General features: G+C 35.0%; 1 protein-coding gene across 1 annotated transcript in view; it reads right to left on the bottom strand.

Annotated features, from left to right (window-relative positions):
- Positions 1 to 15084, bottom strand: part of LOC146591686 (histone deacetylase 4-like) — a 56174-nt gene extending 41090 nt beyond the window's left edge. The window contains exon 1 of the mRNA XM_085312429.1: positions 14973 to 15084. Within this exon, the coding sequence (XP_085168555.1) occupies positions 14973 to 15081 (109 nt within the window). The 5' untranslated portion in view covers positions 15082 to 15084. The remainder of the gene's footprint in view (positions 1 to 14972) is intronic.
- Between the last annotated feature and the right edge of the window lie 1385 nt (positions 15085 to 16469).

Raw genomic sequence — 16469 nt, 5'->3', positions numbered from 1 at the left:
GCAATAATTCTGATTTTTTAAAGCCTCTAAAGCAGTTTTTGAGAAATATGGGAGTTTAGACAGCACATTTATTTAGTTTTAATTTTTGTGCTGTCATACATCAGCACTGAAGTCCTGATTTAGAACACATGCAGCTTTCCTTTGAAGTTTTGGCTGCTTTTTTAACAATGGCAAAAAAGATATAAAGAAATTAAACAGAAGCAAAAAAAARTCATAAAACATAGCTTTTGTGCTCTTGATTTATGTATTGTTTTTTATGTTTGCTTAAAAAAACTTTTATTCTCAATAATCTTTCACAAGAAGCTTTGCTCTGACACACCTTTATTCATCTAACCCATTTCTTCTATGCTGACCTTTCTTTTCTCCTTTTTTTCCCTCTCAGTCTCTTAATAGAGCTTTCTAATTTCATTCAGTAGCAAAATGAGTTTGTAGGAATTTTTTTGGAAGCAGAAAAAGCAGAAAATACACAGTGGTACAGTAAACTGAAGCTTCTGAATGAAAACAGTAAATATTCCAAGTAAACAGGGCCTGCACGTAAGTACTGCTTTATTCTGCCGGTGCTTGCTGGCCTCCCCGTCCTGCGTCTGAACCGGCAGCAGTGTCCTTGGTCCTTTACACAACAACAGCATTTTGCAAAGCTGCACGTGAAAGCAGCAACTGCCATTGTTCATTTTTTGTCCAGTGTGTCATAAGGAATACAAGCCAATGCCGCATTCATTTGTTCTGTGGCCAGATTTTCCTACTGCTCTCCCTCTCTTTCAACTCAAAGACTAAATAAGATGCCTGGTCTGCAAGCAGCAAGAAAAACACCACAACTGGCTTTATACTGCTTTTCTCCCTGGGTACTTGCATTCTCCGGAAAATTTTAGTGCCTAGTATCGTCTAGAGGTACTGATGTCACACGCTGCTGAGACCGGTTTTATCCACAGCCTACTTTCAAAACTCATTGAAAGTAATGTCAAGTCAGACCAAGGCATAAAAGTGTCCAGATGTTTGAAGCAGAATTTTTATAAAAAATATAATTCTTCACCACCAGTCCAAATACATACATGTATAGAGTACCAATGTGCAAGCACAGAAGCATATGCACAGGGCAGTTATGATAGCCGAGGTGGCTGGAGAAGCAGKGACTGACCTATGGAGCTTGTCTGAAGTATTGCAGGCAGGTTAATAGCTGCACATCCAGGAATTTACAGGGAACCTCCTCATTTATGGTATCTCTTCCCTTGCCTTCACCATCTCATACCCATCCGCTTCCTCCCTTCTATTACTCCTAACAGCGACATAGTGAGGGTACTGCATCTGAGGTGAAAGTCCTCCTGTATTAGAGCTTGCTCATAGATTAGTGCAAAGTTATAGGATCATTAGAATCTTACGTGACCAACATTTTGCTTTCTTTACTTTTTACTGTTTACTTTCATCTGTTCTTTGGCATCATGAATACAGTATCTTCAGTGAGAAGCTCTTCAGATATATACAGAAGTAGTCTTGAATTGCATTGAGATTAACCAGTATATTCCTCTTTTAATACCTAAATAAAAATTACTATTTTTCTTTTTTCTTGATATTTTGTAAGTTGCAGATATCTACCTTTAAATTCTTTATTTTTTTTTTAATTTAAGCAAGTTATAATAGTAGCACACTCATATAGTATTGCTATATTAATTATATAATTACATGCAAATTGTATCTAAAATAATTTATATCTAATAATTCTATATAATACAGTATAATATATTTATAATAATCATTCATAGCTCTTAAAGTAGTAGAGGTATTTTTATATAGAAATTATGGAAATGATGTAGAAATTATGGTGGTTCTACCCCTCCTAACACAGAACAAGGCATATTAGCTTGTCATAGTAATAATCCTTTTATCTTTAAAGTCCAGTCACTTATGAATACCTTGTAGAATATTTCCAGATTCATAAACTTTGAAAATAATTATATGCAGAGAAGGGATTTCTATGCCAAATTTGTTCCATTACTCCCAGTAATAATTCCTTAGACTACACTTCTCCTTCTGACTCAAAATATTTGTTATCCTATCTACTCACTTTGCACCTTGCTTTCTTTGGCTAAGAAACACATCATCAGCTCTTTTAAGCTCCTCTCAGTACTTAGCTCACTTTTCCCCTACCACATTTTTATTCCACTGTTCTATTCCCTTGAGTATACTGGCAGTTCTCTGCTAATAACAGGCTAAAAGTCTTAGATCCATTTTAACTAGTTCTAACTTTCAAACAGATATGCATTTACCATGGCAGCTTCTAAGTACCCCAGGAAAAAAAAATGATTTGGTCATTTGTCCAAGAGTTTTAAATGTTAGGTCATCCAGTCAAAAGAACAGCTCCAGCTAGGATGTCTAACACCTCACCGTCTTTACACCTGRAATTTCCCATGCTGAAATACAGGCCCTTGTCCTCCTTCATCATACAAGTATTTGCTGCTCTCAAGCCCTTTCTTTTAGATTACCACAAAGGTCTATGCCAATTCAAAAAGGAGACATTTGGAAGAGAGGAAATATTGTTTACTATAAAGATCAAAATTGAAGCATATGAAAACTGAATCTCTAGGAACATGCTCCAAAAGTGAAGCCTGCACAGATCAGTCTTCAAACATAGTAAGTAGTATTAGCCATCCATCTGGAACTAAAACAGAGGGTACTTTCAGTAATTCAGTGATATTATAATCTCTTCTCATTTCCTTTTTCCTTTCTTTTTTCCTTTCCTTCCTTTTTCCTCTCCTCTCCTCTCCTCTCCTCTCCTCTCCTCTCCTCTCCTCTCCTCTCCTCTCCTCTCCTTTTTTCCATTACTCAACTTTACTATGTCTGTGATAAAGTACTAAGTTTGGTCAGGCAGATTTAATTTCCCGTCCTTTTTAAAAAGCACTACCTAAAAACTTATCTTCATTAAGTGCCACTGGGAGTCTGGCACCACATAACTAATCAGGGAATTCAGTAGCTTCATGTCCATGTGATGCCTCAAGTTCAAAGGGGACCAAGACATCCTGTTTGGTGTTTTGTTTCACTCAAGCTATTAAAACTGCTCCGACCCCCTTAAGTGTTTCTTAAAGTAATCTTCTTCATTATTCATCAATAATCTAAACCACTAAAAAAAAACGGTGTCAGGCTAGATAATTTTCAAATTTGTAATATGATTAAGAAAAAAAAAAAAGTGATTCTTAATGCAGTGGAACTGCATTACTGGGTAATGCTGGAACTCCTAGTGGATGCAACCATTTCAGATCTATTACTGTTTTCCATATTGCTTCAAGATTTTTGCTTAGGAATTTTGTTCAACTTTTGTGACCTTGATGTTTTTCCTGAAAAAGCCTTCTGGGAAATTCCCAGAGGTGTGTACTACGTGTGGGAATGTATACAACCAAAAAGGGTCATAATAAAAAAATAATATGGGTCACTAGATATGCACTGTCTTCATGTATTTTCTGCAAAGCTACAGCTGATGAAGCTGACACCGCTAGAAAAAATAAAGTTTTGTTCACAAGGTCATATAAACATCACAATTTTTTTAGATAACTGCTTTGATGTAGCACATCTTCTAATTAAATTACAAGTTTTGAAATCTTATCACTTGTTCAATAGGTTTTCCTTACTCCTTTTCCCAGGGCTTGATAAAAGTTTAAGACGACTGATTACTTATGAGTTTGGACAAAAGAAAAAATTACTTTTAATTTGTTTATGTTGCATTTTAAAGCTTAAATAAAACTATAGTCCACATTTACTTTTGTTCTAAGATGCKTTGAGATCATGGAGGTAGATATGCAACTATTTACAAACTCATTACATACAATTTCTTGAAATTCCTGATACACTTATCAGTATATAAAGCAGTTATATTCAAACGTGATTTTATTGCAAATAGTCCTTCCAATGTAAGTACTATAAAAAATATTTCCTGTATTTGGAACAAACCATAACTCTAACCTGAAAATAAAGGCTTTCTTTACAATAGTCATGTCTGAGATAGTGATCTTTTATTAGAAACAAAAGAGATACAGGTAATAACAGCTGGATTTGGTTTGTTATAAGTCAATAACTTTTCTGCAAAAAGCTTGAAAGAAAAAATATTCATTTTTCTTAAAGTTTTTGTAGAAATTATCATTTTTGAGAGAAAGAATTAAGCATGCTTTTGCTCTTTAACTGAGAAAACTCTCAGAAAGAAATTCATTGAAAATTTTCTATTGGAGATATATTTGTGAAAGTACTATTTTTTATTTATTTTTTTTAATTTGATTATTTATTTTGGTAGCATAAAAATCCTATGCATTAAATTGTAAGTTATTCTTTATAATGTTTTAACATTATTTAATAGTAGGAAAAAAATGCAGAACATATGCAATATGTCTAAACCGTAGTCATAAATGTAAAGATAAATTCTATGGTAAGTGATATATGCAAGTGATCACCTTTCCTCACACTATACTCACTAAAATCATATCTGACATACGTTAATCACACATAAAAATTAGGAAAATTATTTTAAGCCTAGCACTTTCACAACCCAGACATTTCATTAAAGGCTACCTGTTGTTTTTTATATAGCAAAGTTTTTTTGTTTTTCTTTTTGAGAATGTTAATCCATCTTAGGTGGGTAAAAACAGCTTTTGAAACCAGCCATCATAACCAAAGTATACCTAAAAAAACTTGATCACTATATAGGTAAAGGACCAGCCTTTTTTTGCAGAAGGTAATATGAGACTATGGATCAAGGTAAACAAATATTTTTGTATTACCTGCAATTTTATGGCAATTAGTTGGTAGAGACGAGAAAAAATTTCATTAAAAAAATACAAATGAAACTAATTTAAATACTGAAAAAAAAGTAGTGATTTTTAAATGTACTAGCAACTTGCACTATTTTTTTACAGATTTCATGGTATTTAGAGTTTGCATTAAAACTGTTGGGATCAGGAAATTACAATGGAATCTCGTTATTTGGTTTATAAAGAAAGGCTGCAGGGAAAAACTTTAAATATGACGGAAGTATGTCCTAAGAGCTCCACAGTAAAAAAAGAACTTTAAAATATTATTTTAATAATTCTCATGATATTTTGAACATTACTTCTAGAATCAGCAGTGCTGATATTCTACCTAGACAGTTACTGAAGGTGAAAACATGTGATACTGCATAACATATGCCTTTTTTGAAACTACTGCCATGAGTCAGTGTTTCAAGTTTAATCATATAGCTAAGCACTCATTTCCCTTTATCCACAAATAATTGACAAATTTGTTATGAGTTCTTTCTTTGTAGTTTTTTTTTTTCTTTTGATTTCCAAAGGGAAGCCAAAATTAGCTTGGACGTCATCTTTCAAAATTTCATAACCATTTTATTTTATATATTTACTTGGTTAAAAGAAAACACAACAGCAACTAAGACAACTGCCTGGGATCAAAGCTAAAAATACCAATAAAAATCTCCTGAGATCAGCAAGGAATTGCTGGTGCTGATATCAGTCAGGCCTGAAGTGTACTTGATACTGGGATAGTGTGAAAAAGATGAGTTTGCAGACCAAAAAAACAGATGGCCCCTTATCACCCCGTGGGGCTAGACACACAAGAGCAAACTTCAGAGACGCCTTACCTTTACCCTGTCTGCCCCTATCAGGAGAGACTGTTATATTAAGGGTTATTGCCTCTCTAGCCCTCCCTGTGATCAGCTTTTGAAGTCCACGGCCAAGAGGCCAGTGTGAGAATATCACCCCAGATAAGAGGTGTTTGCTCTGTGAAATATTCAGGACAAGGATCCATGGGCCTTGTGATAGTTCAGCAGGGAACCACAAACTCCAGCTAATATCTTCTAATCCCTGTTGGTTTCAGAACTACCCACCATAAAAAGCATAACTGACTGTTTATTTGCGCAGGCCAGAGATAACATCTTAAAGTTACAGTCTGCCTTAAGTAGTAGGGATGTGAAGCCCGAAGAAATGAGCCATCCAAGCTCATAATCAAAATTGTGTGTGCTCCCTTCTTCTCTGTCTAATGAGATGTAAACATTTTGGCTGATGTTTCTTTTAAAAGATATTAATCAAATATATTGGTTAAGAATCACAAAGGGTAGTCCGGTCTGCAAATTAYATGTCTTCTTTTATAGCATTCTGAAGCTGTGAACAATATGTTAAAAATTTTCCCATGGCGCAACCAAGTAAATACTTGTGGCACATTTCTATTTATTACAGAGAATAGTTAAATTCTAAGACATAAATCTTACTCTTCTACTAAAGTCTTTACAAATTCCCAAGGACAAGCCTAATTCCCAATGCAATGATGCTATAAAAGATCAGACACTTTATTATGGAGAAATCCACATTTGGAGACATCTTTCAACAATTTTCTCTCAGGACCCAATCCTGTGAAATGCACATGCAAGTTGCTGAACACTGTGTCAAGCTCAATTAATTTCAGAATGGTCCTAAAATCTTATATTTAGTTGGCAGTATTTAAATTGTAATTTGACAAGATTAATACTGCCTATGGATAAAAAGTGCTTTTTTCCTTTCTTTGTTCCCTTAAATGACAGTCTTTTGATTTTAAGAAGGAAAAAGCATTCATAAGTTTGAATTTCAAAACAGAGAGAAGATGCCACCAGTTTTATCTTTTTTTGCACTCCTCCCATCGGCTATTGTCATTAGCCAGTGTCACTACTGCAGCAGGAAAAAAAAAAAACAAGAGGTAGGTGAAGAGATAAGGGAAGATAACTGAAAAAGGAAAATAATTCGTAATGGTTCTGTGGAACCTCTTTTTTCTATTGTAATCTATCCTCCACCCTGTCCCCAGCAACTACCCTAAATCAAGTAACTGGCATCTGATGTATTCTGCAGATGGGTCGGCACTGCGTATCTGGAACATAGCATACAGGTGGTTTTTCACTTGCACTAGTTAGTTAACCAGCCAGCAGGCACATCTTCTATTTGTGGGGCAGGAGTGGGAATGGAAAATGGGAATCTCTCCTGGCCGATTTACAGAAGGAAAGACTAAGTGAAAGAGCAGGTCAAATGAGTGCTTACTTATTAATATTTCTAATTGCTTTCACTTCTTGCTTTGGCTGTCCTTTCCTGCAAGGCACACTGGTTAACCAGACAGTCACCAAAAACACTAAACAATAACAAAACCAGTGCTGAGTTTTGCATCCTTAAGATATCTTTTGAATGTCCATTTAGTAAGAGATGAGTGCCCCACATTCCGGAGATGAGTATTTCTCTGAACACAGCAAATGAGGTGAAATGTTCACCGATCTAATTCTGTTTCCTTTGGTTCAAATGGCAGTCTAAGCCATTGACATGTGCTTTCTTGACAGCTTGTGAAAGTAGAATCCTAAAACCAGCATCAGAATTGCCCATCCACCACTTTCATACATTTTTTCTGTATTTTTCCAAATTTTTATCCCTTCTTTAAAAAGAAATGTACCAAAAAAAAAAAAAATCTTACCCTCTTTACCTTTGCCTTTTACTATGCTATGTCCTAAGAGGATGCTCACGTTTTCCAGTAAATTTTTCTCTCTGTTCAATTTTCACAGATTACTCTTTCCTCATAAAACAGTATTTCTGGAATTTTCCATGTTTCATATTTATTAATGTAAATGCAGTTTAAATGTCAATAATGCTGGAGTCCCTAGCAAAGAATTCTGAACTGAAAGTTTCAGTGCAAAAGGATATTTCAGGGGTAGAAATGCAGGAATAAATGTAGCATAATCTGACCTGTAAGGCTGGGCAATTCAGTGGCTATTTCCAAGCCATATGAGATGGCTAGCCAGTGCTAAGAGACAGGAGAAGAAAGAGATCAAAATATTTCTTCCCTCAGTAAATCCAATGAAAATACTCATGACTGGTGCAATGTCACCAGTAAGCTTGTCATCTGCTTTGATGAGGTGTATGTATGCACGCCTTCTGTATTATAGCAAGCAACCGTTCAATCAGCACTCAAGAAATCACCCTCAAAAGCAAACATGGCTTTCCAAAGTGACAACTGGAAGCAAAGTTTTGATGCTAGATGTTCATGCTGCCACATTCAATTCCCTTACATTTTCTAAGAAGCAAAAGGAACAAATGAAAAATCTCTGATGTGAATCAGGAGATTCTCCAAAGACACATATCATGAATGTCCATTTCTCCACCTCCAAAGTTTTTAGCTCAGAGTCCCTCAAGACACACTCCCCAAGCCCTTGCACAACCATCTTTTCATCTCCAGTACTCCAAAAGTAAGCAAATGATGTTAACTGAAATCAATCTCTGAACCCAGAACACAGACAAGAAAGAAGTTGTGGCAGCTGAGTAAATTTAACAGCCTTCTGCTACCAAAAGGTATCTTCTCCTTTCCCATCCTCTACTCTCCTGCCTTGCACTAGTTTTCTTACTCATTGGTTCCTCCATAAGCTGATTTGGCTTGATGGCCTAACAGAAATCTATCCACCAATTTTGGCGAAAGAAGTCTACTGATAGTTTGAGGAGTTAATATTGCATTTGTTTAATAAGAGATTGGACAAGAAATAGAGTCCTTGCAAGGTAAGTAATGGACAATTCAGTAGTGGAAGAGGCATGCAATCTCCCATCCCCTTTTCAACAGCAATGAGCTGCTAGAGTGGCTCACACCACTCTGGAACTGCACTCTGGAGTAGTTAGTGCCAGACTTTCCAAGGTCATAGCTTCTTGGACTGTCAGGTAAGTCAAAAAGGCCTTCTTGCTTGTAAAGAGAAGGAATTAGAGATGGCATCACAAAGGCCTGCAATGCTATTTTTAGAGACTTGAATTTTGTTTAAACCACTACCAAATCAAAACTCCTATTCTGTTTCATTAGCTGTGAATTTACACATGCTTTCTTTACCTGTCTTCCTTTAACAGCTATATTACTTTAGCACTGAAACCCTTTCACACTAGATATTCTACAGTTATAAGAATACACAGCTCCTCCCCAAAGACCTTATAATCACTCTATCCTAAATAACTCACAGTCAGCTCAAGGTAATGTGAAGTAGATAGTTATAAAAGTATTTGGGGTCCCTTAACAAATGTAAAATAAAAAACAACAACTTTTATTCTGCAATACTTGAAATATTGAGAATTGTTACATAAAATATTTTATAAATATTGAGGTTGGCACTTAGCAAGACTTTTATTTGATATGTATCCGAGATGCCAAGCTTAGACCCAGATCAATTCTACATTCAAATTCATTGATATTCACATATAGTATATATGAAATACAGCTGGAAACTCAAAAGAATTCTGAGATACAGCAGGATGATTCTAAAGATTCAAGAGACTGTTGATAAAGAACCAGATCATTATGTTTGGTGCAAACTTATTTGCTAGAGGGTGAAAGTAACATTATATAACACTCCCAGAAAGTTTATAGATCTGATGATCAGGCATAATTGCAGACATTTAATCTGATCTTTACAGAAGAGGCTACAAAATTTCACTAAGTGACTTTTACATCAAGTCTCTAGTGTCTGAGTGCACTGTAGTACACCTGTTTGTAAGGATAGTATAAGAACCTCTGGTTATAAGTCTCATTTAAAGCATCATTAGGTGAGGGTAAAGGCACCACAGCAGATCATTCATTTCAGTGATCAACTATCTCATTATTAAAATCTGCAAATTACTTCTGAATTTGTCTGTCCTTAGATGCTACGTATTTTACCTTCCTATCAGGTTGTATGCCACATTCAGAGACCTTGTTATCAAAAACATTACCCACTGTGGGAAGTTGGAAACTGTGATTAAGCATGTGAAGGGAAAGCAGGAACCAACAGGAGAGAAACCCAAGTTCAATCTGTTCGCAACTTGTATTCTGAAAAGGCACTACCAGTTCCTACTACAAGAAGGAGTATTTCTAGAACCGAAGACCTTTAGGCTATGTGTAAGTCAGTAAACTTTTCTACACATTAATTTCTACCACTTGAAATGGCATATTCTTTGTAAAGACGTTGATACTTAGAGTATCTCCTCCGTTGTGACTAATCAGATACAGTGAAGTCCTCTAAGCCCTGCTTGCCACTGGCTCAGGAGGAGGAAAACTCTTCGTAGCTTTACCACATATTTCACTGGTCCCACTTGAACAGAGAGTCTCGTGGCGTAATACAACTTTTGATAAGTTAAGGAAGTTACTGCAATTTGCCCAGATAAAAACATAATAAGTTGTAAATTCACTTATTTGGAGTCAGTTACATTTTGTATTGTGTATTTGTGATACTGAATCACAAATTTGGCATAACAGTAAACAGGTATCCAAACTGACACTGCAGGATTTACTCCTTAAATGTCTGCAGTGGTATCTTTTCCTACTGCTAATTGCTGCTCTTATTTTGCACTCTGGTGTCAAATAGCATCCTTGGAATAACAGGGTAAAACAACAGGAAAACTCCAGTAAATCATGATGGCTTAACAAACGCAGTGCTTTGGGAAGATATGTACCCTGAGCAGAATCTTAAGTGTTGTCTGACATTTCTCTGTTTATTTCATTCTTTTTTGTGGAATGATCACCATTTAATGAGCAATTGTGTGCAATATTTACTTGAACAGTAAAGAGATATTATGGACTTTAATGCCGRCATTATCCTAAGAACTGATCTATAAAACGAAGAGAAAGTATTTCAGATCAGGATAATGTTACATGGAGAAATTCTAAAGTTAGCAGAGTTAAATTTTAAAATACCGCACTTACAGGATCTAATAAATTGCAAATTTATGATCAGATCTGGTAGCTCTTTTTCAAATTTGTATATTTTAGAAAACTGAAATTGCATGATGATACAGCATAATTTACAAGCGTCACAGAAATTAACTGTAAAATAAAGTACAGAATATATCAGCTCTACTTGCATTAGTTCCACCTAAACATCATCAGGATGAGATGAAACAATAACATTTTATTCTTTAAGCATATCCTTCCTATTCTAAATATAAATTCCTTTTATCCCCTATATTTATTTTCCACTATTTTTCTTATATTTTCTTTGATGCAATTTTTTACTACTCCAGTATACAAAGTAGATTTTATACAGCTATGTTTTCATAATATTTAATATATTATATTGATATTTTATCTGTYACTTTATTAAAAATTAGTGCTAGTCTAATAATAAAAAGGAAACACTAGGTTAGTAAGAAACTAATGTATGCTTTTCTCTTAGCTGATTATATTTTACATTAAAATTAAAGTACCTTTATAGTCCTTGATCTAAACAAAGGCCTCCCAATGATATCAATAGTCACTCTGTATGAAGATCAAAACAAGTATAGATTGTTCTCATTTAAACAATTCTTTTACTGAGTGTTGAATAAAATGAACAGTTAAATACCTAGAGTGATACAGTAAATAAAGCTTAGGTAGTGAAGGATACTGTTTGAATATATGAGTTTACATAAATTTACATCTTTACAGTTTCATAAATTGTGAAATGAGTTAGTATCGCTAAACTATCAGAAATAAATACAACTTTTCTAAGAGTAAAGCAAGTAAATAAATACCTATGTAATTCACACATAAACTTACTGATGTTGTAAACATTGTTAATATGTAATTAGGACATGTCTATGTTGCTATCTTATTTTTTGTTACATTATGTTGATATGCTGCAACATACTACTTAAGTTTTTAGGGCAGATCCTCAGCAAGAAAAACTGGCAACGATTTTCAGTCGTACCAGTTTACACCAGTGGCGATCACCGTTCTCTGCGCTGAGCTGCTGCATTTGCCAGCAGCACCTTGAGTAGCTAGTGCTGCCTATTTCGCTCTTAACAGATTATAAAATCCACCAATAAATTTATGCATATGGACTTGAGTATCTGTTTTGGGTTGTGTTTGCATAAGTGTATGCACAGACATATCAAATTCTCATTCTCTTCTCTATTGAGCCAAAAATAAATAAATAAATATTTATTAGACTAGTGAGAAACTTCCTCCTCAAAACGATCAACGGACAAGGACTAATTGTAAAGGCCAGTTGGAGAAAAAGTTTGGGAAAAAATTTTGAAAAGTGCAGAAGGAAATGACAGGTTCAAACTTCTTCTCCAATCTTTTTWAAACATCATTATTTTTTTCAATTGAAAAAAGAATTAGTGATTTATATACTGGAGTGACTGGAGATAAATTAGGCAAATGAGATATCTTCTAGCTCTGATATCATCATTGTTCTCTCTTAGCCATTTTCCATGCTTACGCTCTACTAGCGCAGATGAGGATCATTTCACTTTGAGAAAGCCCAAGCTACACAYCAAACCTAACATTGAGTTGAAACCAGCTGCAAAGATATATAAAAGTATTTTGTTGCTGATGTATTTATTTAGCATTCATAAAACACAACTGAGCAGTCAACTAGATTGAAAATAATGTCAGTAAAACCAAAAATTGTAATGCAAGGTTAAGAGAGGTTATAATTTACTCCTCTCAAACTGAACAGATGTAATGGATCAAATTATTCTTTATGTAATTCCATTGCCTTCTATATAGTTACTCTAAGGTTGTAATTTGTCCAGAGTGTTTTCTTCATCCTTCAAATTTATGACTGAGGAATAGTGATTGGTTAACACTTCTTATATTTTCTTCTCTGTGACTGTACTCTGAAGCAGAGACATAAATAATTGCTTATCAAGAACTTAGTGTCTCTCCAACACTCTTTAACAGGCAAGGTTAGTAGCTAAGAACCCAACTTCCCTCTTTTTGTATCTATGTTTTCCTAATTTATACGTATAAAGTTTGTATGACATCATCAGAAATGAGAAAATCCAAAATATTAAGTGTGCATAAAGTGCTAGAGATTTATAAAGAAAGATTTTTTACATGTTAAAACTTCACTTTACATATACTTGCTTTGGATATAATATCTGATTCTTACAATGAATTATACTAAAAATTTGCATAAATACCTATTTGTAGTCTTTAATATGAATATTTCTCTTCAGACTTTAAATGATTCTTGTTATGGATTGTTCATTTTTCTACATACCACATATAGTATGTTATGTTCTGAGAAGGTATGGTGGAATGTAGAGAATTTTGTTTTGGGGAAATAATAAATTCCTTTGGCTCTATACAAAAGGCTTTATTCATCCCTCAGGTGCATGATGATTATCTGGGTCTATCTGGGCTTTTTCCTTAATTTAAACAAGAGCCACCTACTGTAAATCACCTTTTCTTACTTATAGATACATGTGCAACTTGCAGATCTGTAGCCTCTTAGATTTAAAAATGTACTATCATTTCGAACTCCATGAGAAGTTATGAAGAGTTCATTAATTCATTCACAAATGAAAATTAGCCTGAGCTAATTCCAATGTAAAACACCCTTTCTTTGTTATCAGGGTGAAATTCAGTTTATCCTGAGAGTAAAATACGAAGCTTATCGCAATTTATAGGCAAGTTGTTGAAACTGCTATGCTAGAAGATATGGCATGGTCCCTTAAGCATGCATTCTCAACTGCAGATAAATATCCAGTGCTACTCTACAAAATAACTATTTTTAAGCACATGGAAGTTCATCTCCCTACCATATAAGCTCACAAAATGATGCTTTTCACCAGGAACCATACTGATGAAGAAAAGTGATAAGCAGCCTATGGAGAACCCTTTCATAAAGAGCTTTCTCATGCATGATATTTGATTAAAAATTGAAATACATACATAAGTAATACTCAGACTTGGGATATTGTGTTTTTTCTTCTCTAGTGTAACCACCACATGAGCCTTAAAATCTGTGCAAAAACTCAATAGATAATACTCCAAGCCACAGAAACATTTTCTTTCCGTTTGTAAATTAGCATGCTTGTGAGAGTGTTTCAGTAAGGCCTTGCACTGTTCTTTGCATGTGCAATTTCCAAAGCACGCCAGTATGAACTCTCAGTCTAGCTCTTCATCTGTCTCGGAGGAACCTGTAAATTGTGCAGTTAAAATAAAAATAAAAAATATGTGGCTCATCCCTACTCCTCCTGAATTAAATAGAAAAAAGTCAACTTCATTCCAATGACCTGCAATAAAAGGCGGAGGGTCAGAGGATAAAAGCCCTCTGAGTTGGGGTCCATTTGTGCATGGTGTCAAATTGCTCTCATTGACTTTCCTGGACTTTTCCCCAGGCAGTTCTCATTAGCACCAAAGAACAATATTTTATACATTATAATGGTATTTCTTGAGAATTTCTATACTGAATAAAATTATGCACAGTACTAAATGAGGACACTATTTTGTGTCAAAGTATGGAAACTGATTTTTATATAACGATGTTACATTGCACAGCACTGTACAGGCTGTTACTACATTATCCTGTCCTTCTGGACACCCCAAGTTCAAATTCATTTTGGTCACAATATCTAGTAAGAGCTAGTTACTTTGGAGCACTAGATATGCAACTCCTCAAGTAGACCTGTCCTTTAGAAAGCATTGAATCTCTGCCCTGAATACACTTTCTAGAAGACTGAAATGGACATTCAAACACTGAGACACCCAACAAAGTAGTCTTTTTAGAAAATTTTGGCCTTTATGAGCACTGATGTAATTCAGGATTAATGCCATCGATTCGAATAGATTACAACAAAAGAGCAATATGAGATTGGATTTAGGCCTCCAAAGTTTAAAACCTCCAGTATATTTTTGAAGAAAAATAACTTACTCCAGCATTTGGAAAATGGGGTCTATTGAAAAGCATGAAACCTCTAAAATGCTCTTTGAATGCCAGCAAGTAATGCTTCAAAAAGCCAATACAAAAATGCAAAAAGGAATAAAAAGGAGGGAGCCAGCAACACGAACACATTCATTTCCGCACTGCTGCATGAGCTGTATGGGACCCCAGAGCACTGTGCCTATCTATGAATATTAATTAATGGGCAATCTCTGCCTTCGATTACACATATGTAATCTCACAAAGTAGAAATATGTACATGATTTGGACTGAAAATAAGGTTCCTAACTAGAAAGGATGCCAACTCAGAAACATGCACCTTATGACTAATACCTACATTTAGCTGTGACTTTATACCCGCCTAGCGGAGGGTCATGGCCTTCTACAGCATCGAATCCCGCTGATACTAGGACAATCTCTGGATCAAACTCGTTGGCAGCTGGCATAATCACAGTCCTGTGGAGTGGGAAAAAAAAAAGCAGTTACAAATTAAAAGAACTTATGTCTTCATGACATAAGTTGCTGCAGTTTCAGAAATCCACAATACAAAGAGATTTTATACATCAAAGATATTAATACTTTCCTTTAATTAAGGTTGTTTTCTTTATAGCTATCCAGAAACAAACAAACTCCAGGACTTTAGTTTGTTTCTTTCTATATTCACTCTTCTTTGCTATGTTTTAGGGAAAAAATGCAGGTACATGTGAAAGCCTTTAATATTACACACACATCTGTGCCTGTTTTATCCTGCTGCCTATAAAAAGCTGCCTCTTCCAGGGAAGTGACTAATGGTTTACAGAGAGCACTCAAAGCCTGAGTGGAAACCCGGACTGCTCCAGTTAGTGCGAACTTGGTGTAAATTTGAACTATAAATTTCTTTTGGGAAAATGTTTGCTTTCCAAACTTTTTTTTTCTTAACATTTTTAAATGTTTGTCGAGGTGGGGGGTGACTCTAGCAAAGGAAAAACATGAAATTCCCTTAATCAAACCCAGACTGTGTTGTCAAGCCTTTCCAAGGTCAAGCATAACAGGAATGTGACAACCACAAACTAGTGACAGCAACCCCTGCTGGTGTCAGTAAGATAATTCAGTTCTTCACAGTCACAAAGATTCCACTTTTTTAACCCCTTCCTGGACAAACTTCAGTGATGATTTTGTTCCTGTGTTGATTTAGTTTTTCTCTAAACTCAAAGTATGAAAAATGTATTGAAGGAAAAGATACAACTTTGCATTCTGTATCCACAGCCWCCTTCTTTCAAGCTGACTTTCCACAGTGAATGCATAAGGATAATTTTTACACTAGCTTGACAGACAAGGATGTAATGACTCTGTTAATGCAGGGAGATGTCACCAATTCTAAAAGACAAATATACTAATGAATGCTCTAAATCTAAATGTATTAATTCCAGGAAATCTCATTTTACAGTGGTCAAAATCTAAAGATGAGCTTTGTATATGTGCAATATTACTTGTCTTATTTCAAGTAATATTTATTTATTTATTTATTTATTTAATAAGCATAGACAAAAGATTTCTAAGTCTCTATTCCATGACCTTTGATTTCCTCAAAGGTGTTTTTAGCATTAGGGAAGTGTTCCTTTTACTCTTTACTGAGGACAATTTTTCTGGTCATCTCACTGCAATTGCACCAAAAATGTCTGTGTGGCAAAATGATATATAGGACAGTTCATGATATATTCATTTTTTTTCCCATGTCATTACTAGGCCTCTTCTGAAGCATGGATTCTAGTACTGGGCATTGCACTTCGAGGAGGACCTAGACCAATTTAAGAGAATCAAAGAGAACAACAGGAAAGGTGCGAGTTCTACAAAG

The sequence above is a fragment of the Rhea americana genome, unplaced genomic scaffold, assembly GCF_003343005.1.
Source record: "Rhea americana isolate MKP2758 unplaced genomic scaffold, rheAme1 scaffold_363, whole genome shotgun sequence".
Taxonomy (NCBI): Eukaryota; Metazoa; Chordata; class Aves; order Rheiformes; family Rheidae; genus Rhea; species Rhea americana.
This window is presented reverse-complemented; position numbering and strand designations above follow the sequence as displayed.